The sequence below is a fragment of the Berghia stephanieae genome, chromosome 14, assembly GCF_034508935.2.
Source record: "Berghia stephanieae isolate SIO BIC M18660-M18661 chromosome 14, UCSD_Bste_1.3, whole genome shotgun sequence".
NCBI lineage: Eukaryota > Metazoa > Mollusca > Gastropoda > Nudibranchia > Aeolidiidae > Berghia > Berghia stephanieae.
In genome coordinates, this window is record NC_088373.1 from 22,293,587 (window position 1) to 22,318,586 (window position 25,000).

At 35.7% G+C, this 25,000-nt stretch overlaps 1 protein-coding gene and 2 long non-coding RNA genes across 4 annotated transcripts in view; 1 reads left to right on the top strand and 2 right to left on the bottom strand.

The window, feature by feature from the left end:
* The window catches only part of LOC144959983 (uncharacterized), a 43,500-nt gene that overhangs the window by 8,748 nt on the left and 9,752 nt on the right, over positions 1-25,000 (bottom strand). The window contains exons 2-3 of one of the 2 annotated variants that reach the window (XR_013642731.1): positions 12,816-12,928; positions 10,951-11,027 (exon numbers count right to left, since the gene is read on the bottom strand). This is a non-coding gene — a long non-coding RNA (uncharacterized LOC144959983). Of the gene's footprint in view, positions 1-5,724; positions 6,547-7,357; positions 7,492-10,950; positions 11,028-12,815; positions 12,929-25,000 lie in introns of those variants that run through there. The other variant, XR_013642730.1, reaches the window with a different exon arrangement.
* LOC144959982 (uncharacterized) lies at positions 1,511-7,372 on the top strand. Its single transcript, XM_078892883.1, has 3 exons — positions 1,511-1,788; positions 3,627-3,859; positions 7,100-7,372. The coding sequence occupies exons 2-3, from the start codon at positions 3,639-3,641 to the stop codon at positions 7,263-7,265; spliced, it is 387 nt and encodes a 128-aa protein (XP_078749009.1). The 5' UTR covers positions 1,511-1,788; positions 3,627-3,638; the 3' UTR covers positions 7,266-7,372.
* LOC144959936 (uncharacterized) overlaps positions 21,143-25,000 on the bottom strand; it is a 4,206-nt gene continuing 348 nt past the window's right edge. The window contains exons 2-3 of the long non-coding RNA XR_013642716.1: positions 24,856-25,000; positions 21,143-24,529 (exon numbers count right to left, since the gene is read on the bottom strand). The exon at positions 24,856-25,000 is cut by the window's right edge and continues 28 nt beyond it. This is a non-coding gene — a long non-coding RNA (uncharacterized LOC144959936). The remainder of the gene's footprint in view (positions 24,530-24,855) is intronic.

Sequence of the window (25,000 nt, forward strand, 5' to 3'; positions counted from 1 at the left end):
ACATTTTCTTTTGGATTGTCCTACCGAATATATTTATATTAAAATGTTAAAAAGTACCAAACATTTATAGGGACAAGGGACAGCATGGAGGTAGAGTGGTAGTTTGATATTTTTTCAAAAATAAAAATTAATAATTATTTTTTACATAGACAGATAGGCCTTTAAAAAACATTTAATAAGATACCTTACTTTTGGATCTAGGATAAACGGTTCCAAAGTTATGATGATTTTACTACTCTAAATTTAGTCTTACAAAAAGCTCAAAATTGATTGAGAATTCCCCCACTGGACAGCCTCTCGATAAGGTGACTACTGATTAAAACGGGATCTTAGCATAGAGAAAAGAGGGTTGGTCACTTGTGGTCAACATTAAACATACTGCACTGCCTTCAATCTTTATGAAATTTGATATAGACAGAGACAAATGATTTATCTAGATGCCTTCTCTTTTATTTTTTTTGCTATCTCAATTTTGAAAAAGATTTCAAAAGTTTTAAAATGATGTTATCTTTATCAAATTATAATTTTTGATACAATATGTCAACATTGATTTCTATCACTATCACATCAAAAGAAATCTTGATCTCTGCCCTTTAAAATGATACCAGAGGCGTTCATATACTGTGAAAAATAATGCAACAGTGATTATAATTATATGAAATTGTGTTATACAAATAAAGTTGTGCTTCACTTGTCCAATGGCTAATCGGCACCTGTCTACCTACAGACTGGGCTAGGGCGACGATTGAGTGAGTTAAGAAATCTTGTGAAGCTTGGAGAGAGGACGAGTCTCTGTCTCAGCAGTGAAAACAGCCGTCAACGACTGAGGTGTTTTTCTTTTTTCTCTCTTGTGTTACTCACTTTGACTTTGACTGTCTGTGAGAATGCCTCTTTATGAATGATTTTCCTTTGCCACCGTAATCGGACCCCCACAGTAGTTTTTAACCTGGAATAATTGATCTTATCTCTAACTCTAAAGAGCAATAACCATCCCAATCATTAGACTTTAATCCACTGGCAAAAAAAAAAATACAAAATGCAGCACCCGGCTGGGCTGGCTTTCTCACGTACGCCAAAAGAACATCATCGCCAATTCCATTTGAATAGATTTCGAACACCATTCTCAACTGACTTCAGATCGACGAACGGTCAAAGAATTGTTCAGGCATGATAACAAAAAATAATGTAAAAGAGTAATAGATCAAAATATACAACGACAAATCCCGAAAGTTTATTGATAGAGCGAATAAAATTGAAATGTAGCAACGTTTAATTGAACAAACAAAAGTTACTTGAATGGAATACCGAAAGTATGAAAACGAAAGTTAACGAACTGCGCATGCTCGATTATATCGACACACTACTCGTTTTTCAGACAATGAAGAGTTGCGGTCGAATCGAAGACTAGCGGAGTTTCCCGATAATAAACGGGTAGTGCAGGGGGAATTAACCGCGCCTCTTGACCTTGACCCCTTTTGACGACGGTCATGACATGGATTCGGTCATTCATGTTGGTTTCTTTCTTTATCTTACACTATCACGATGGCAGTCAGCGAGCTCCTGAGGATATTTCTCAAAATTATTTACCACATCAATTGACATCCTGGCAAAAAAACACGAGAGGAAGCTTTTTGCCTATAAAAGTATGTTAAAATATTTAAAAAGGAGAACGAAATTTTTGATGTTTTTGCTTCTGTTTATCGAAGCCAACCGAAGAGCGAGAAGCCCCACGACGTGAGTTTTGAGGGAAAAGAAGGCAGTGGATGCCTACTGCTCATACAAAGCAGGGTAAGTGTTCAATTTTAGCTGAGTTTCATTTTTAAAACTACTGTTTAAAGTTACAATCGATTTCTATTTTTCTATGCATCGTCCTCTTCTGCACTGTGTAAATTATCACGACGCTAGACAAGTCATCTCATCGGTCAGTCAGTCATGTGGGTTGTGAAACAAAATTTCAATGAAATGTTAAATGTTAGGTGACGTATGTCTTTTTCATCTTGGTCTTCATGAATTCAGTTTTGTAGAAAGCGTTACTACATAAAAAAGTGGTGGGGATGGGAGTTAAGCGAACGTAAGTAAAGGGAGAACAAAAGAGTTGTACTGTCATGTGTAGGCGAGTTAGAGTTGTGTTTTATGTGTGCCCCTGTTGTTTGCATTGGCTCAGTAGAGCATCGGCTCAATCCGATTATTTAAAAAATATCTATATATCTTGTTTTATTGATAGAAATAAACAAACTTAAGTGCCCTTATTAATTTTTTTAAATCACCGGTATACGATTATCAGAATTACTAGTACTAAGTTCATGATGACAATGATCATCACTAAGTCTATTTTTACGAATTTAAAGTAATTTTAATTTGCATCACATTAAGTTGCCTCTCTCAGTTTATGACTGCCAAAATGATGGGAAAGTATTTCATTTTTACATCGATTCCATAATTTCTTGCATTATTTAGTCTCACAAATATCTATTACTATTGTTATCATTCTTATTATGATCATATCATTATCATTATTATTTTTTTTTATTAGCATCTTTAGTGTATCAATGACTATGATTTGATGCCCAGTTAAGGAATTTTAGTTTTCTCTAAAGTTCTTTCCACTATAATTTTTCAACTGCTTCTCTAGGCAGTTGGCCCTAAATAAATATCATTTCAGTCTTTCTGAGTTAATTATTTCAGGGATTTGGTACAGAGAACTTTAATTAGATTAAGAAATGAAAGAAAAAAAAGGAAACATGCTTTTTATTATAATATTTATAAAACGCAAACATAAAATTTGTGGACTGGGCCATCAGGTAAAATATGATGCTTTAGAATTAGAGACCAATTATTATTTATGCCATTTCAAGGGAATCAATTACTAAGTCAGTTGAGCTATGCGGGAAATTAAAATAGTAATATTTGTGACTCACCGCCTGAGAAAGATATGTTGGGAGTGCGTTTGTAGATGCAAAGAATTGAATTTATTTACAAAAATTTTGTTAAAAATTATTGGCGCAGCATCCACTAAACGTGCTCAAAGCGCTTTACAATGGGTTCTGGGTCAACAGCAACAATTAACATTTAGGACAGGTCATGACGCCTGTTAGGCAATATTACATATTTTGTTTCGGACAGAGACACCCTGTTAACGGCCAGGTACTCATTTTACACATGAGTACGGTGAGAGAATGTGAGTAACAAGCCTTTTCCAAGGACTCAACTATGCGCTGAGGCTCGAACCAGGACCTTCCAATCCAAAAGCGAGTGTCATACCACAAGACCACATAGCCGCACGAAAAAATATGAGACTTGGATTAGATTAATTTTTAATTGCGGAGAGTGAATGTAGTTTATTGATTTATTGTAGAGTGATTATCTAAATTTTACATATTTTTGATTATTTTAACTTTAAATTCACTTTCTAGCATCATTTTACCTCGAATACCCTTTGTCAAGTGTGATCCATTAGCTCGATTTGGCATAATATTTTTTAATTCAACTTAAAAAGGGGGTTAGCCATCCTATACACCATTTAAAAAATAATATGACTCATCATCTAAATATGTGATATAATTTTCATTCCGAGCAGGTTTTACAAACAAGTGTTGTTTTCATTTGTTTTTAAATTTTACTTGCAGCATATCTGGTGAATGTTCCCATGTTGTTGCAGTAATCCTTACACTGAAGAATTGGCTGCAAGCTGGATTACAAGATATACCTACAGATCCAAGCTGCACACAAGCCTTCCACAACAATGGAGTAAACCTCGTGGCCCAAGAACTGATCCCGAGCCCATTACCTCCATGGTTATTCCCAAACCACGTAGGAATGTAAAGCTGCGACCAGTCATGGCAGCTATTGAGAACAGCATGTAATAAAATGCATTCAAATCATTGGGACAAAACAATCTGCATTGTTACAAGGGTAGATTGTTTGATTTTAGGGGATTTACAGCACTTGCGACACAATTAAATCATTTGAGTGCCAGATGATACGGGGAGAAGTTGTAGATCTGAAGTTGAAAGTATCAAAGGAAAAGCAAGACAAAGGGATATGGTTCGAAGGGGGAACAGAAGATCCCATGAACAATATACTGATGTGCCTACTTTGGCATTGTTAAAAGGCTTATAGTCTGAATTCAATAGACTTTGATTTTTTAAGGCCTTGGGCCTGTTTGTCTTTATCTCTATACCATCAAGAAAAACTAGTGTGTCCGGAAAATCTTTTTAAAAATGTTGTAGCATGTTATTCTTAATGTAGACCTGCATGTGTGCCGACAATTGTCGGTTTTCCGACAATCACGGTCGTTGCGATCTCCCGGATCACTTATTTTTTTATTGCTAAAGTAACCTGATTGCGAGTGACGTCAATTGTCGGAGTGTCGGCGATCCCCAACTCGACCGGCGGCGAGCAGTCAAGTGCCGACGAATGGGCGTCGGATTGCCGACAATATTGTCGGCACTCTCAAGCGCTCGTTCGGCAATTATCGGGAAACTTTGCTAGTCTCCGATTTGACCTTAACTCTTCACTGTCTGAAAAACGAGAAGTGTGTCGATATAATCGAGCTTGCGCAGTTCGTTAACTTTCGTTTTCATACTGCGGTATTACATTCAAGTAACTTTTGTTTTTCAATTGAACGTTGCTACATTTCAATTTTATTCGCTCTATCAATAAACTTTCGGGATTTGTCGTTGTATATTTTGATCTATTACTCTTTTACATTATTTTTTGTTATCATGCCTGAACAATTCTTTGACCGTTCGTCGGATCTGAAGTCAGTTGAGAATGGTGTTCGAAATCTATTCAAATGGTATCTGGAAGAGAAAGACTGCACCGATGATTTTCTCTTTTTTCTCGGAGTACGTGAGAAAGCCAGCACAGCCGGGTGCTGCATTTTTTTTTTTTTGGCCAGTGGATTAAAGTCTAATGATTGGGATGGTTATTGCTCTTGAGAGATAAGATCAATTATTCCAGGTTAAAAACTACTGTGTGGGGTCCGATTACGGTGGCAAGGGAAAATCATTCATGTCATAAAGTTTAAAGAGGCATTCTCAAAGTGAAAGTGAGTAACACAAGTACAAGAGAAAAAAAAAAACAAAAAAAAAACAAAAACAACTCAGTTGTTGCAGCTGTTGTCACTGCTGAGACAGAGACTCGTCCTCTCTCCAAGCTTCACAAGGAACTCACTCAACCCTAGCCCTAACTGAAACTGATTCCAGTCTGTAGGTAGACAGGTGCCGATTAGCCATTGGACAAGTGAAGCGCAACTTTGGGTTAAAATTTGAATAACACAATTTCACATAATCACTGTTGCATTATTTTTCACACTATATGAACGGCTCTGGAATCATTTTAAAGGGCAGAGATCAAGATTTCTTTTGATGTGATAGAAATCAATGTTGACATATTGTATCACACACCAATTATAATTTGATAAAAATAACGTCATTTTAAAACTTTTGAAATCTTTTTCAAAATTGAGATAGCAAAAAAAAATAAAAGAGAAGGCATCTAGATAATTCATTTGTCTATGTCTATATCAAATTTCATAAAGATTGAAGACAGTGCAGTATGTTTAATGTTGACCACAAGTGACCAACCCTCTTTTTTTCTATGCTAAAATCCCGTTTTAATCAGTAGTCACCTTATCGAGAGGCTGTCCAGTGGGGGAATTCTCAATCAATTTTGAGCTTTTTATAAGAGTAAATTTAGAGTAGTAAAATCTTCATAACTTTGGAACCGTTTATCCTAGATCCAAAAGTAAGATATCTTATTAAATGGTTTTTAAAGGCCTATCTGTCTATGTAAAAAAAATAATTATTAATTTTTATTTTTGAAAAAAAATATCAAACTACCACTCTACCTCCATGCTGTCCCTTCTCCCTATAAATTTTTGGTACTTTTTAACATTTTAAAATAAATATATTCGGTAGGACAATCCAAAAGAAAATGTATTTATGACAAAGTACTGAGTTACAAAATACAAGATCCGGTAATGCGATATGTGTGAAAAAGTTCAGACAATTTGGTCAGGACTCACATGCAGGTCTATTAATGGTGTCCCGATCAGGCCATACTGGCAAACTGTCAAGCCTGAAATACAAGTAATTGATCCATGCCCTAAATAGACATCCTGCATCATTTCTTGATATTTTAAATAAATTGGCAAGATGCAAGAAAGTGTAATTTTGACGCAATTTCATCATAACAAGTAAAAATTGATCTATAATGGGCAAGCAACGTGTTGCTTTCTTTTGTGTTGATATGGTAAATTACAAAGATGAATATTTTTACAAAATCTTCATACACGAAACCAGTGTAACTCTTTACAGCTTCTTTCGGTCCGTGATGGTGCAGGTGTTCAATGGTCAGTGAGTGACTGCATTTATCTGCGTCCGTTTTGGGTTTTTTTTGACAACAGCAGCCTCTTAAGTTCCTCTCCTTTTAATAATTCTTGGGCGTGAAGTCTCTTAGACTCCTTCAGTTGTTGCTTAAGCAAAAAGACTTCTTTCAGTGATAAGTTCTCTGCAACCACTGCTAACAGTGTCATGTTAGAATCTGAAATAAAATGAAATTATTTTTGCAATTAGTTGTCCAGCAGAGAATAAATCAACAAACTGTAATTAATCTGGGTAAGAATATTGAATCTATTGAGACCACCCACTTTTACTTTTACCCACTTACAATGTCTGGAATTGCATTAACAGTACTATCCAGTTAGAAGTTTGTTTTTTCTCTGTCATAGGTATTCTATGTATGAACAGTGTTTTATTTATGTCCAGCTACATAGAGACTGGTAGCCTGCATATCTAATACCCGACATTTTGGATATGCAGATTAAGACTCTGACACCTGTACATCTATGCCTTTTTTAAAAAGGTAGTTGCAAGTCAAGAGGAAGGGAATTGAAGAAAACATTTATGTTTCTATTCTAATGGGCCCGAGAAAAGTATTTTAAATAGAAATTGCTCAAGGCAGCAAGTTGTTTGACTCCAGACAATCTATGTTTTTTTTCAGGCGGTTAAAATAAATTTATCACATATTCATAAAATCATTGATTTTTTAAAAATATTCTTATTCTTTTCATGCTTTCTTTTTTTTTATTTCCTAGGCTCCTCTCATTGGTGAGACGACTGTGTCATCTGAAACTCAGTATCAGTTGTTGGGATTTGGCACTTCCATGTCTGATAAATTTTGATCCTCCAGAGAGCGTGGTGAAATATAGTCATGAGTGGCAGGATGTATCTAATCAGCACTTCGGATGCCCAAAATCTTGAACATTCAACTGTTCAACAGGCTCACTGTGCTCTTTCCACATAGTAAAAATTATACAATTTGTCATTTCTTTTATGTGTTATTAAAGTCATACCTAAATTTGGAATAACCCTTTGTTCATTTTCCTTGTTATCCCTTAGTTCATTTTCTTTGTTTTCAGTCTCCCTGTTGACCACTTCAGTATCCATAGGTTCTGGTGCGGATCCATTTTCGGGATTGGTTGCTTCAAAATTAGTGTTCTTTCATGACCGTCTCTGAAAAAGAACAAAATGTAAACGTTTCTGACATTGATGTATTTATGCACTTTATGGTCTTGTGGTAAGACTTTATCCACCAGGTGGGGGTACATTGAGTATGTAGACCAGACATGACGACAATAAGGCGCTATGACTATCTTGTAAGATTACCATCCAGGTAGTTTTATTTTATAAGTGCGGTTATGTGGTCTGGAGTAGGTCATACACCTTTGGACCAAAAGGTCTGGGTTCGCATCCCGAGTGGTGTAAAGTTGAGCCCTTGGAAAGGCTCTTTACTCACATTTTCTCACCTTATGTGGGTGTAAAATGAGTAACTGGTCAACAGCGTTGTCGCTGTCCAAAAAAAAAGTGTAATATCGCCTAAGTGCCGTGTCTCATCCTACATGTTGAGTGTTGCTGTCGACCCCTTGTAAAGCGTTTTTGGCATGTTTAGTGGAGATTGCTGTTTATAAAAGATCCAGGTTTTTATTTATGATAAGAAAAAGTAAGTAAAGAGCTTTTTTCCAAGGACCCAACTTATTGCACACACAGTCACAGAGGGACTCAAACAAGTCAGAATGTCATACCCCGAGATCTCAAAGCTAAACATAAGACAATAAGCAAATAAATGCTAAATTTACTCCTTGGGTGGGATTCCTGGCCTTCCATAGTGGGCAGGTACATACTGTGTCTTCTACTTCTATCCCCGTATATCTGTTTTCCAACTTGCATTCTGTCTTTGTCTTGGAATGAGATTACATACATACTTGGTTTTATCCTGGCTGGGAGGGAAACAGTCAAATGCATAGTTATTGTTTTGGGAGATGATATTTTTTTCCTTGTAAATCTTCTCTCTGTTAAAATAATCTGTTCTGTGCTTCTTTTATTTTTTTTACATATAATTATGTGGTTCCGATAGCTCAGTTGGTAAAGCACTCGCTTTACATGCAAAGGGAACTGGTTCGATTCTGGACCCATGTCTCTTGTTCACACAGTGGTGGCTGGTCTGTTAGGCCTTGAGTCTTGAGGAAAGTACTTTGTGATAAACTAGCAGCATCCCACCAGAAGGATGACATGCACTGTAAAAACTGGAGTAATAAAATCTGGCTACATTGGTCCTATGGCTCTGAAAAAAAAAGACTACTTTTCCTTTTCTCAATTTTGGGGGTCGTGGAAATTTTATTTTTCAACCTGATCATCAAAATCAGACACATTGATCAACACTCACTATCACCCTTGATAATTTCAAACAGTAAAGCAGGGTTCATCTCATTTACCTAAACCTGCTACTGCTATCTGATTTGTTGAATTCAGGAAACAAATGTCATTATTAATAAGAAAACACACAGCCACATGAGATAACGGTCAAAAACTCACCCTGATACCATTCCCTGATCAGAATCCCTCACCCTCAGAGGTTAAAGCCGACGTTTGCTTGGTGTTAATTTTGTTCTTGACTTTGGATATTGAGTTCCAATCGATAACTTGACTGAGCAAGTTCAGGATCGGGGAATCTTTTAGTCGGCTCACCATCTTTGAAATGCTGCAATTTAAGTTGGAAAGATAAAATGAAATTATTTGATTTGACAGCATCAGTAAAACATGTATCTTCTCTTGTTTTCTTGTTATTATTAGAAGAATAACAACAGTAACATCTACTGTCAATGTCTCCCACACTATTATCACCGTACAGTGAATATAGCCTTCCACACCATTATAGTGAATATAGTCTCCAACACTATTATCACCGTACGGTGAATATAGCCTTTTAACCATTATATTGAATATAGTCTCCCACACTTTTATCACCGTACAGTGAATATAACCTTCCACACTATTCTCACCGTACAGTGAAAATCGTCCACCAAGATATTACCGTACAGTGAAAATAGTTTCCCACACACCGTCAGGCTATTATCACCGTACGGTAAATAAGAGATAAACATCGTATCTACTTGTCTGTACTAATAAATGAACGGCTCAAATAAAATATTCTCTAAGTCTCTAAGATCGTTCTACTTACTTCTACAATGTTGATTTTGATTAAGACTTGACTTAGACCAACTGGCCGGGAGTCAAGACTCTAACTCTAAAAGTCAAAGTGAAAAGTGAAAGAGAGAAATGATGTTTACCGAAAGAATCATAAAACAAACTCTGGCAAAAAAAAAATTAATAAATCAATTTTAATATGATAATGATTGATATAAATTGTGTTGAATATCAACTTACCTTAGAACAAATGTAACGGTTCTTGTTGATCTTCGCTAAATTCAGCTGATTGTGAGGGCGAGCGCAAGCCCTGATCCATCGCTTGCATCGAGGTTTGTCGATCCACGGCTTGATAAAAGGAAAAAAAATCGTACGCCTCCCGATCTCTCCGGATATCAACTGTCGCTGTCACGAAGGCCCCATTGACATTTTTTACCCATATTTTCTTTAATTTAAAGAATTCTGCATCAGGCTTAGTCTAAGACTACACAGCCATTACTATTGTTTATAAACAACCACCTTGCCATGTCCGAATGCCATATCCGGGTCAGGGCTCTGAGGGTGTGTCACGAATCTCGTGTTTTGATTGGTTAAAAATCTACTGGTTAATTGCCGAACGAGCGTAACGAGGGCTTGAAAGTGCCGATTGTCGGCAACCCGACGCCCATTCGTCGGCACTTGACTGCTCGCCGCCGGTCGAGTTGGGGCTCGCCGACACTCCGACAATTGACGTCACTCGCAATCAGATTACTTTAGCAATAAAATAAAAATAAGTGATCCGGGAGATCGCAACTACCGTGATTGTCGGAAAAACCGACAATTGTCGGCACACATGCAGGTCTAAATATTAAAAAAAAAGTAAAAGGAGGAAATGAAGGAAATATCCGCGGATCGAGGATCTGAGGAGGAAAACCGAGGAAAGGAAAGAAAACCGCGGATTTCCGCGGATCCGCGGAAAAGTATCATCACTGAACAGGGAGCAACATGGAAAGGGAAAACAAATATAAGGGATAGAAAAATGTGAACTCTCTGCCCAGAACCCTTCCAAGAATTTTTTTTTTTTAATAAAAAAAAAATACAAATTCTGGAACAGTCAATCTTGTCACAAGGTGGTCATCATCTCTCCATCTCAGTGCGCCACCTTGAATGTATCGTAATAAAATATGAGTTGGAATGGCTGTTGTTCTTTAAACATTTGGTCCTGGTGTCAACAGTGCATTTACCTAACTAATCTATTACTATATATTACACTCAATAGTGGGAGGGGGGAGGGACAATTAAGTAATGAAAATATAAAGTAACAAGAAAAAAAAAATAATACATATTTATAAAAAAAATTGAGTCTAATTGCGACTAAAATAGAATTTGCGATTAATTGCTGTCAAGTGTAAAATTTTCGGCAGCGAAAAACTGCCGGGAAAAAATGTCGATGGAAAATAAGTATAAAATGAATGAGTCTTACCAATTTATCGCATGGGTGATTTTCATGGTTGTGATTAGCCCCTGTAACCCTCAGAAGCCAGTATTAATTTCAGAGTCCTGCATGGTAAGAAAAATTACAAAATAATAAAATTATCCACAACTAGACCTGTAAATGAGCTCTATAAAAATTGACTGAAACTCTTCGACAAACTGAAGATTCAATTATTTTTAAAAAATAAGGGCATCATTGGAGAGGAGAGTGATAAATACAATACATTAAAATAGTGGGTGTTATTTCTTATGGAAGTATGACTGCCATAATTTGATGTAGAAGGAATGCTAAATAAGCATGTCATTCATAATCATATAGGTAAAGATGACTTCATCAAAGTCATAGTCATATTCCTGCCTCTGGAATTTTTTTTTGACATAGTCAGAAAAATAATCACCATTATCATCTTTAACTTCTAGCCATGACCAATTGAATTTATTCCTCACACTCACATCTTTAACTTTATCGATGCTCGACAAGTCTGAATTGCGATCCACGAACAGCTCAGCCATTGTGAGAACATTAGAATAATGTAGCAACAAGCAAACTTGATTTTCAATCAGTAAATGACAGAGAAAAAAAAAATTAAATAAATATGACTTCTGGCTAATACACTGAATTATTAAGTAGAAGTGAATTATCAAGAAGAAACTTCGGCAGGCGTAGCGGAAAAATTCAAAGAATCGAAATGAAGGTAAATCACCACAAAACAGCAAGCTCGCTTGGGCTTGAGCAAAACAATGGCAGAAAACGTCCTGATTTGCACGGGAATTAATTAGGCTACTTACCATTGTTCCTTATAATCAGGTACTCAATCAGTGAAGAAACGGTCAACCAGTTTGTTTACAATGTGAGGCAATCGAAATGTGCTTGTATCAATCTATCCTAATCTAACTTTCGATTTAAAGGTGTATCCACCATCTACTCGAGATGTTACTTCCGGCATTCGCATTTTATTTTTTTTTATAGTTTTAAAACCCAGCTTGTAATTGTGGTCAATTTTGGCTTAGACGAAACAGTGAAATTTATTGCTCGGCGGCTCAGTTAAAATTGGCTACCGTTGGGATCACGACAGGTTGGAAAGTGAAAAAATAATTTAACGAAGGCTGTGTGAAATTACACTGCGATGTGTTCAGTCACGCCGATTCTAAAAAGCGCCGCTTAGCCTTGGCAATAAATCCATCGTTAATATTAACGGCTCCCATGAGCTATGCGTAGCGTTATGGAACACTCCTAATTACTTTACGGTCATTCGACTACGATTTGTGAATTCTTTCTTTCTTCACTTCTTTCTTTCTTTCCTTTTTTTTAAATATTTGAATTTGACAAATTGACTGATTTCAGTTAATTGACTGAGAATTTACAGGTCTACACAACATAGTATGATAAAATATTAATAGCGTTGTCACTTGCATAACTCAATTGTGAAGGATTTCAACATGCAGATTATAGAGCAATTGAAAATAAATCTTAATAAGACATTCAATAATAATACTAATCCAGCGCAATCAGATTTTTTGAACAAATCAAGTCTTTCACTTTTTAAAACTGTTCTGGTAATAGTTGAACTATTGTCTTGCTGCATTACATCGTGCAGCCCGCCCACTGAAGACTGTAAATGAGCTGCAGATAGGCACACATTGCCTCTTCCTCTGGATGTTTTAAAATTCAGAATCAGTTTGATTGCTTTATTAAAATTGTCTTGGCAATCAAGATAGAAAAGCTGATGGTGATAATTTACTTCCGAGTTATTCTGAAATATTATAACCTTGTGCATATAATATTTTCATTTTTTTTTAAATATGTAAAAGTAAAAAAACACCTCCTGCCCCCGTCCAAAAACAACCTCCTACCTCTGGTTAGGGCGAACTCCTTTGCTTGAAGTCAATTGCTTTTTGCCCTGCTTGCATTCATAGACACAAAAGTCATAAATTAGCCAACTTTCCTCAGGGTGATATGATGGAAGCTGAAAAACACGGAATAATATAAAAGATCATAACATAAATACCTAAATATTAAGTTTAAAAATTGCAATATTTTCTCCAACTGAGACAAAGGTGTTACAGTTCAGTACGTTAGAAGAATAAGAAAGTAAGCCGAGAGTTTTCTCGAAGAACTTAAATTTGTGACGTGGTACTCAAATCAGGGACTAGGTCAAAAGCTGAATGGAATGGCACAAATGGAAAGCCAAAGGCATGTTGTTTTCAATACTTAAAGTCAATAAAAATTCAAATTCTGTGCATTCTAATATTAGGCAAACAACTACAGACCACACTAAATTGAATTGTATTAAGTAAAAGGATCTTGTCACATTCAATCAAGCTGTCATTTGAGAAAAACTACTTCATTATAAATTGAAGTTCAGATCGCATGTTTGAAGCCGTATTGGGAAAATTCATGTATCTGTGTATAAGCCAAGTTTCCTCAAAATCACAGTGGCAACGAGTGTCTAATATTTGCCACCAGATACACTCGTAAAATTTGAGTGTAGGCCTATTTAGCAAAATCATATATTAGGAATGGTTTATACTACATCATAAAGTAGCGCATGCCCGTCATCATCCTGCATCTTTTTTATATATATATAAATATTAAAAAAAGATTGAGCTTTCATAAGCCGCAATATCCACCAAACATGCTCAAAGCACTTTACAAAGGATCCATGACTAGTAGCAACACGTAACAAGTAGAATGTTAGGCGATGTTTTTCTTCTGACAGACAACGCTCTTAGCGGATAGGAAATCATACACATGAGTACAGTGAGAGAATGTGAGTCCTTGACGAGGCTCGACCCCAGGACCTTCCAATCCGGAAGTGAGTGCCACACAGCCGCATATATCTTGGCTGTTCTTGAGAATTTGCCAAACACCTACAAACTAATTAGTAAAAAGAGGGGAGATGGGCAGAAATAGACAGACAGATACACACTCAGAGAGAGAGAGAGAGAGAGAGAGAGAGAGAGAGAGAGAGAGAGAGAGAGAGAGAGAGAGAGAGAGAGAGAGAAAGAATAATATCAGTTGCCTGTGGTGTCAGTCCGTTTAGGAGTGAGGTGGCGGAAGAAGTAGTCTAGCACTAGTACTTGGGTAGTAGTAGTAAGTAGTAAATAGGGGAGGTCTTCTGCACGTTCCTTGAGCTAAGGAAAGTATTCCTTCAACTAACCTTAAAATAAAAAATAAAACCTTGTACATTTCCAAAACTTGGACCTGCACTATGACCTATAACTAAAACTAACAGACAAAAAAAAAACCCCGCTAAGACTCCTCTCCAGTACCTTTCAATATTTCAAATTGAATTATAATGGCTGCGGAAAAATAAAACAATGGTCATATAAGGAAATTTACAAATCAATCAAGTTGTTCTACAGGTTTTAAAATGAAAATATGAAGTAACAAGATATCACTCTATTATAGTGACACCTAACTAACACTAGACATCACACCAGCAGCAATGCTGAGCGGAGTAGTTTTACTTTTTTCACTAGCAACCAAGTTGCCACATTGGATTTTCTTTCTTTACTTTTTTTTTTTTTAGTGTTCTGCTAATGTGCAATCTACATTTAAAATAAAAAAGTGGCATCTTTCATTTCTTCTAATTCTTAACAGACACGATTATGTCCACTTCACATCTCACAACAGGGACAATTTTTTTCACTTCTTGAGGCAGTTTTTTCTTACTTCTTTTAAATTTCATTTTTTTTAAAGCTTCTTTATTGATTTGTTTATAAGTTCTATTGTTCTTCTTTTATTATAATTTCATTGTCAATATCATTTTCATCAGCATACTTTTACTTTTACAGTACTTTTACCATGTTATTCTTACGCTCTTACAGTTACAGTACAGCAGAGCGATACCTAACGCAGACCTTTAAAGTGCTACTAAATTTGAAAAATTAAAATAAAACGTTTGACAAAAGATCCACAGTTCAAAAGCTAAAACAATTATAAAGTGAAACTACCTCGAGGCTCGAGGAACATCGGAGGTAAGGTCTCCCGCCCATACTGGGCACTGTGGGACTGGAAGTCTAGAGAGCTGCGCCGGTGGAACCCGTAATTTAGTTTTCTTAAACGGTTCCGATCATTCAGGAGAGGAGTAGTACCTATCTAGTTGTAGTTATTAGTAGTAGAAGAAGAAGAAGGAGCATGTTCAGGTTCAAGTTCAACCCTCTTAGTAGGCACTTGCAAGAATTTTTCAAAATAGTGGCTATGGGTATTAATTTAGCGTAGAAAAATAAAGGGGAGTGAAACATTAATTAGAGTGAAAAATTATCGCTCTGTCTCAACTGGTTAAAAAGTTATGACCGTTTATGCGTATAATTCAGAAACAGCTTCAGATACAACTTTGAAATTTTTACATGTGGTAAATCAACATCTCTGTAATACATTGCAAACAGAAAATGAATTATTTATTGAGAAAGAAAAGTATAGTTGAGAGCTGAGACAGCTGAAATCAAGGAAAAATAGATCACGACATGCAAATGAATGGCCGATTGGCATTTTGGAAAAGTCAATAATAAAATATTTATTCACATGAAGATAGACCAAATACACCACTGAATCGGCGTCATTTAGTAGTTCACTTTGAACTTTTCAAAATGAAAATAGACCTCATAAAAGCAAAGATATGAACTGACAAATGTTTGAGGTGGTGTACTCTTCTTAGTTGATAGAGTTAGAGTGAGAATGACGAGAAATGAGTTGCCACTTAATTAAGGAAAAAAAATTGTCGTATCTAGTTTACTTACCTTCTTTGTTGACTTTTTAATAAAAAGTACATTATTCTCATTTTCGAATGTTTTCAAATTGGAGAAAATATGAGAATGTCTCGTTTACCGAGAGGGCCATTTTTTTTTTTGCTTCACACTTCTCAAAGAAAGACCGCGAAAAGTGGAGGCTGGTCGGCTGGTCCTTGAAAGCTCACAAATGCAACTTTAAACGCATAAGAGTGTTGAGAGTAGGTAGCTACAAATAGGTAAAGGAGCGGTGGTTTGCAACTTTAAACACATAAGAGTTCTGGGAGTACAAATAGTGAAAAGCGGTAGTTTTCGCTATTTGTAGTGGTAGTACAAATAACCACTTCGTATAGTTATAGTTGTAAACAACCAATGGCTGACTGACTGTTTTAAATCCTAACCAAGAACCCACTAAAAATCTCAAGCTATCTTAATGGCGACGAGCAATCGGAGCTAAACAGCTATTTTAGATTAACATAGAGCAGCTAGCACCAACAGGGAGTAGTGTATGTTAAGCTAAAATGGCTTTATTTGGCCAAATTGAAGAATTTATGCTTCCAATGGCACCGTCAGTGAATATTTAGAGAGACTGATTTTTTATTTATTTTGAAGCCAACGAAGTAACAACTGACAGTAAAAAGAGAACAATTTTTCTAACTGTTATTGGAGCTAAACAGTTCAGGTTGCTGACGGATCTGGCTGCACCCAAAATACCAGTGGGAAATTAATATGCCGATCTATGTTGCTTACTACAAGAGCATCATGAGCCAAGTCCAGAATTTTTTTCAGAGGGCGATATTTGATTTAAAAATACGTCAAGACAATGAAAGCATCCCTGACTTGTGGCAGCAATTAGACACTTAAGTGAGCATTGTCAATTCGGAGAAACACTCAAAGAACGATTACTGGAATCTGTCCAGAGGAAGGGGCTAAAAAGTCATTTTTTTTCACGTGCGCGATGTGGTGAGCGAATTTCAGGTCAAAAACAAAACATCAACTATCGGTACACAGAAAGGCTAATGGTAAACGACTCAGTGGAAAATCATTGGCCTACGCCAACGGATAAAAAAGTAACGACAATTTTAAATGTGTATACTTTCTTTTGATCACAAGTTTATAAGTTACCAGGACAGTACCCCCCTTAGATTTAACATTTAAATTTAAGATGTGTAAATAATTTAATGAATGTTAATCAAAGTGATAAATAATACTGATCCAGATAAAGACTTTCATTTTTAAATATAAAAAATGAGCTTTTACATAGCGCAATATCCAGAAACGTGCTCAAAGCGATTTACAAGGGCTCCCTGGAAAGCAGCAACTCTTAACATGTAGGACGAGACAGAACGCCTGTTAGGCGATATTATATTTTTGGGGGGGGGGGGACATAGACAGCGCTTTTAACGGCCAGGGACTCATTTTACACCTGAGTACGATGAGAGAATGTGAGTAAAAATCTTTCTCCAAGGAGTCAACTATGCGCCGAGCTATACTCGAACCCGGACATTCCGATCCTAAAGCGAGTGTCATACCACTAGACCACATAGCCCCAATATATCTATTTATGCTAAATCACCGTGCTATTTATAGTTCAAGGCTTTAGAAATATTTTTTTTTGGGGGGGGGGGGGGGGTAAAATAAACAAAAACAAAGAGAGGGAATTCTTTATGCGATGGTGACATGGGTGACAGTGTTAGTTAGGTAAATGAGAAATATCAGTAATTACGGAAAAATAATGGCCATTCTTAACAGGCACTCATCTACCTTAGTCAATATACTGCTGTATTGTGGAAATTAACTAGATTGAGACAAATATTTTGAGCCATCATATTTGCTCAGTTCCAAAGGGCGGCCAAATTGTGGCAAATATTAAGGTCAAATGTCAAATTAAATCTTGACTGTCGTCTGCGCTAAGTTTACCGCATAGGAAATCCCGCGACTTCGATCGGATGTCTTATATTTGGCCCAAACGAATTTACTACGTCTTCCGTGCCATCACCTATATTTATCGCCATGACAATACCTTCTCATTAATGGAATTTTCCACTATCCCGATGAGGAAATTTAGTAAAAGAGTCATAATTATGGACATTAATAATAGTGCCGCGCTGAAGACCGGTCTGGACCGGCGGTCCCACGGTCTTTTAGCTGTGAACCGGAGACCGGTCCCATAGGGGAAGACCGGCGGCGGTCCTCACTTCTTATCACCTTCGGTCTCGCGCCATAGCCTACTACTTCCCCAGCGATTCGTTGCCTTCGGTTGCCTATCTTCCACCAATCACCACCCATCCCACTTAATTAATCGCACCCACCCCCCTTTGCCATACACTAAACGACACAGACGACCATACAGGCAGACGACCACCAACCTCCACTCCGCAAACCGCCCTTTCGTGTGTGAGATGGGGGGAACAGGAGGCGCACGCCTTGGACGATTCCATTATACGGGGTAAATTTCAAAATTTACTACACCATAATGATCGCAATGACAATGATCTATGGTGAAGGCATGACCCCTCTTCTCTAATGGGTTATTGTTTGAAATGTATGTGACTACTAAAGATGTGTGTGTTTGTGTGTGTGTGTGTGTCGAACCTAGCAAGTAGCAAATCCGATTTTTTGTTTTCTTTTGTCCATCTCTTGTCACCACTCCTTTCTATCGCAGTGTTGTCATTTAAAATAATACAATAATATTAAAATTTCGTTTGGTGATTTTACTAATCAAATAATATGAGTTTCATTAGTTTCTTCCTTCCAAAAAACCCAGTTATAACGTCTGAATTTTAAAAAAGTCCAATAGAATATTTGGGGACCCCGATAGCTCAGTTGATAGAGCACTCTCTTTATACGCAAAGGGCCAGAGATCGAACCCGGGTGCAGTCGAGTTTTTTTCTGAATCCCTGTCTACTCAGCAATGAATGGGTAGCTGAGTTTGTTAGATCTGGCGAAAAGTCACCATCGACCCCTCTTATTACCTCATCCACCCCCTCTTATTATAACTTCACGTCTCTCTCTTACTCTACAATGCTCGCTGCCCTCTAATGTGTGTGTGTGTGGGGGGGGGGGGGGGGGGGGAGTTGCGTGTGTGTATCAACGCCACGAACAACTCGATCAACGCCTTGGGCGATGCCATCTCCGTTAATGGGGATAAATTTCAAATTTTATTAAATTATCGAAGTAACAATGAAGTACGGTGAGCAAATAAAGAAGGCATCACCCCTCTTCTCTAATTAGGTTACAATTTGAAATGAGTGTGACTACTCCGTGTGTTTTACTCCTGTAGACCACGGTTTTCATCGTGTAGCGGTCTTTAACGGTTCAAGAATGAACGATCCCACGGTCTCAAAGGTCAAACCGGTTCGAATTTCCAACAGTCTCTCAGGAATGTTCAATGTCGAAAAGGACCGGTCCTTGCGGTCTTCATTTCCCAAGGACCGTAGGACCGTGGTCCTTAAGCTTGCCAAGGACCGCCCCGCACTAATTAATAACCATTTAAACCAATGGACAATAGAATTACCCAAAATTTAAGAAGGGTTTGCAATTTACTCGTGTATCATTCTGAGAAAAATAGTGTTATAATTTTTAGGTTTGCCAGTAATTCTGTGCTTGATGTTAAAAAATTAACATTTGGTATACGGAACAATGTTATTCCAATTCCTATTTTTAAAAAATAGAAAAGAGAAATTAACAAACGAGACAAAGATCTATTTAGAGTCCGGTTCCATATGATGTTTGATCGTACATCTGTTTTTTTTTAAAGGGGAAACATCCTTTTCATTTGTTCGAATTTATATATATATATATATCGTATATATTTACGTGTGTGTGTGTGTGTGTGTGTGTGTGTGTGTGTGTGTGTGTGTGTGTGTGTGCATGTGTGTTTGTGTGTCTGTGTGTCAATGTCAATATTAACATTTACTTTTAAATGATTTGTGTCCCACCGCCTAAAACATGTTTTATGACAGAATGATTTTGTTGCTAAAAAATCATGATAAACCCCCTTTAGATGAATAAACTATATATATGAATAAACGAGACGAGCTAAAACGCAATAAAGGCCGCTCGTTACGTATTTGTATCATTGGCTTAAATAATTTAAATCGAAGGTCAAGGTAAACAGTCATTTATCGAAAAATTGATGACTTCTGACCTTTACCATTTAAAATTATTGTATTCGTGCACCAAACTGAATGTGTATTAAACGTGTTACGTTTTATTTAAATAATACAAACAAAGCGGAGTTAGTGATTCGCAGCAATGGGATTTTTATTGACACTTTAAATTAAACTAAAAATCGGCTGCTAAACTCGTCTTCAGTTAATATTATTTTTAAAAATCATTTTATAATTGTTTACATTAACAATTATTGTTATAGGAAACGGCAGATATGGGATGTAATAATACAGTTTTGACCAATATTCAATGTTTTGTAACATCGAAGATAGGCCTCACAAATCGGGCTGGCCCTCGGTCCGAAAATCAAATGCAGGTCAAAAACTGTATAATTAATAGTAAAAACAAAATTGTACTTTGAGTGACTGTTACGTTTTATTGAGGAGAATGAGTATCATTTTAAAATTAACTGTGTATAGGATTCTTGAAAAACATAATGAAGACTAAGTGAACAGGAAACTAAGAACTTTAATTAATCAGTTAAGAAGTATTGATGATAAGGCATATTTGCATTCCAGTGCCGGCATTCAAGGACCAGAACTCACACACACACACACACACACACACACACACACACACACACACACACATACGTACTTTAGTGTGAATCAGTGTGGTGTCTTATTACATAGATAATTATAGTCTGCGTACACCAACATTAACAATAATTAACATGTCGCTTTTCTGACCATTTTAACTTTAACATTTCTTTTGGCATCACGTTCAACAGGTCAAATTACTGTCTTGACGCGGTGGGTTACATTTTGCCTGAATTTAACAATGATTTGAACTTCGAAATAAAAATGGCGCTTACCTGATTTTACTTTTGATCAGAATGTGATGATTGAAAGAGGGAGGAAAGAGAGAGAGAGAGAGAGAGAGAGAGAGAGAGAGAGAGAGAGAGAGAGAGAGAGAGAGAGAGAGAGAGAGAGAGAGAGAGAGAGAGAGAGAGAGAGAGAGAGAGAGAGAGATAAAATAGATATTATTATTATTATTATTATTATTATTATTATTATTATTATTATTATTATTATTATTATTATTATTATTATTATTATTATTGATATTATTATTATTAGTACTATTGTTGTTGTTATTATCATTAGTAGTAGTAGTAGTAGTAGTAGTAGTAGTAGTAGTAGTAGTAGTAGTAGTAGTAGTAGTAGTAGTAGTAGTAGTAGTAGTAGTAGTAGTAGTAGTAAGTAGCAGCAGCAGCAGCAGTAGTAGTAGTAGTAGTAGTAGTAGTAGTAGTAGTAGTAGTAGTAGTAGTAGTAGTAGTAGTAGTAGTAGTAGTAGTAGTAGTAGTAGTAGTAGTAGTAGTAGTAGTAGTAATCATGTCATGTTGTATGGTCAAAGAGAGATAATTATTTTTAAATCTACTCCCCTAAAACGTTTAGAATTATCTTTAACCTTAGGTCAAGGGCCTCGCGCAAGGAGTTGATATAGATAAGATAGTTCAGATCTAATTCTCTAATGTCTGGACGTCTCAATTAGTACAGATGGAGGTTGTATGATATACCATTGAAATAGAAATCATATTTCTATTTAAATGTTCGTAAGTAAGATTGTTGTCCAGGTATTGTATGTATGAAAAATAAAATTGTGCTATTTTTAGAGCCCATATACATCCACTAAACGTTCTCAGAGAGCTTTACAAGGGGTGACTGGCCAACATCAAAACTTAACAAGCAGAACGGTAGAGGAACCCTGTATTGCAATGTTTTCAGACAAAGACTACGCTGTGAACAGCAAGGTTCCCATTTTACAGATGCATTCGGTGAGAGAATGTGAGTAAAGATTCTTTTCCAAGGACTCAGCTATGCGCTAAACGAGGCTCGAACCCAGAACCGATCCGAAAGCGAGTGTTATACCACAAGACCACATCACCGCACATATTGTAATAAATTGCATGTTTAATTGATTTTAAACCGTTGTGATTATCATTCAATAAAAATAGATAAGCACATTCATCCCATCTACTCCTATATTCCTTAGGTGTGTCGCATATTGAAGTTGAGAAATTCTCTCTCTCTCTCTCTCTCTCTTTCTTTCTTTCTCTCTCTCTCTATCTCTCTCTCTCTGCCTCTATCCCTCTTTGCTTACCACATTTTGATACTGTGAGCCATGAGATATCTATCTATGATTACTTTTTATTTTACAGGCCCTATTTGTCTGGCAACAGTGATGACATTATTGGTATTGATGATGGAAACTACGTTGATATTCATTGATAATGGCAAGAATGCTGATAATATTGTTATTATTGGCAATAGCGTTGATATTAGTATTGATGGTGGTAACGGTATTGGTATTTTTGATTGCAACAGTGTTATTGATATTGATGAAAACATAATAAATGATATAGATAATAATAATAAATATAACAGTATGATAAATGATAGTGGGTTTTGAGTTCTGGGAAAACTATAGATAATAGTGCGGTGCCATTAAGCGTAAAATATATGAAAGACTATAATTGATTGATACTCACCCCCTGTTAGTCACACATGGATGGGAGAGTATAACAAAAATAATAAGTTACACCTTGAAGTCAATATAGTTAAATTATTACTTTTTTAAATCACTTGTATAAAAAGATAAAAACTTGGTGTTTTTTTGTAGCACAAGATACACTACACGTGCTCAAAGCTTTTTTTTAATGTGTCCCGAGTCATCAGCTTCATTTAACAAGAAGGACGAGATATGACGCCAGTTAGGGGATATTACAATATTTAGAGGTATACACAAATGCTGTTAACCTGTAGTCAAAAATCCATTTTTGATTGTAATGCTAATATTGCTATTCCCTTGTTATTTTCAGGTGGTAGGAGGTCTAATTTAATGATTAACACCAAAAAAAAGCCAAAAAAAATATTTTTTTTAGACATAGTGAGAAAAAATAGGCTAAAAATAGACAAAAAATCCCAAAATTTCTTACAGTAATGCAGCCAAAACCAACGAATAGATCTCTTCCAAATTTACACACAATGTATCTTACAGCAAGAGCTACACCATGACGTAAAGGTTTAGCAATAGTCCTGAAAATCAATTTTTAAGAATTTTTTTTCGATTTCGGCTGAAAATTTGGGGCGGAATTACAGTAAAAATAAAAATTCGATTTAAAAATTCATAAAACTGCTCAATTTTAGTTTACCCCAAAACCCCTACGTCATGGTGCAAAACACATTATAAGAAAGATTCTGACCAAATTTGAAGACAATCTGATGGAAAATAATCCATATATGAATGTTAGAAAATCAGAAAATGACGCAAAATGGAATTTTGAGAAAACGCAAAATTTGTCTTTGATTTGATAATAAAGTTAATTTTGCAGAACAGCAAAGGCAAACATCCATCAAAATTTCAAAGTATATTCAATATGGAACAAGAAAACAGTAAAATTTTGTACATTTATCAAATTCTGAAAAAATTATGATCGTTTCGCTAACCCATACCCCTAAGAAAAAATTTGCGGAAAAATTGAATGATATTAGTTTTTTACAAAAAAAATTAATTTAGCTATCAAATATGCTTTATATTTATAAAATTCATCAATTAAATCTCATAAACTAATAATGTGATGTATAATTTGATGTTAAACACCCCAAAAAAAACTTAGAATTTTTTAAATAAAATTTTTAAGGGGCATTATAGGCTAAAATTAGACGTAAAACCCTAAAATTTCTAACAGAGATGCACCAAAAACTAGCATATAAATTTCTGTCAAATTTAAACACAATGTTTCTCACATAATAGCTATATCGTGATGGAAGAATTTATCAATAGTCTGGAAAATAAAATTTTTAGAATTTTTATTTGACTTTGACTGAAAATTTGGCGCGTATCGACAGAAAAAAATGAATTTAAAATGTATAAAATAGCTAAATATTAATTTACCCCAAAAACTGCCGTCATGAAGTAAAACACATCATAGAAAAGATTCTGAATAAATTTGAAGATGATCTAAAGGAAAATGACTAAGATAGGATTGCCAGAAAATCAGAAAATGACATAAATCGAAAATTTGAGAAAGCGCAAACTTTTTTAATAATTTGACATTGAGACTGATTTTGCAGGCAAGTAAAAGAAATGATCCATCAAACTTTCAAAATATGACCATTATAGGACAAGAAAACAAGAAAACTTTATAATTTAATCTAAGTCTAAAAAATGTGTAATCGATTCGCTAACGCATACCCCTAAAAAAGAAAATACTATAAAATTCAATTTTTTCCTTATTCAGAGATAAAATAATTTTGAGGTCAAATATGATTTATATCTTATGAATTCATTATTGTAATCACAAAAACTAATTATTTACTGTATACAATAGATTATAAAGAGATTTCTAGATATATTAAAAAGTCTCGAAATATGATTTCGTAAAATATGATATGGCGCGCTACCCTCATTTTTCAATGCTGCTTGAGAGAGAAGTCATATAAAATTAGATATCTAGTCAATTTTAACTTCAAAATCAATTCTTTTTTAGACAATAAAACAGCTAAATGATGCAAATAGATATAGCTCAGAATAAAAAGCAATTTGCTTTCCCAAACCCCTTGGAAAAAAATTCCTTTCGCCTCAATGCAGGAAAAATCAACACCACTTGTTTGCCACCGCTTTTTTAGTACCGTAGTTCCACAAAGAGGGTTGATCTTGCTCTGGTTGGAAAAAAAAAAGAGATATTTCATTAGCAATTTTTGGAAATACATTATATAAATCATTGACATAAAATGCATCTGTCAAAGAAAGACCAATAAATAAAATGGTCACCATTCACATCAACACAGTTGAAATTTCATTGTTTTTACATCCACAGAACAGAACTCTTGGCGACAAACAATTTTCTGTTATTAAGTTAATATATTCAGTAGTAATTCATTTCAAATGATGTTTTATCATTTTCATTTAGAAAAATGAGTATTTACGTTATTGATCATTAATCAAAAATGTTAAGGCGCTATGGAGATTTGGAAACATTACTAACCAGTGTCAAAAAGTACATGCAGACACTCTGCTGTGCTGGCCCAGATGATGGTTTGCTGGTTGATCAGTTTGCCACAGGAGGGCCTCAACACACCTTTCCAGAATAGCCCTTGAGCCAGCATCTTTATTTATTGTCAGGACACCAG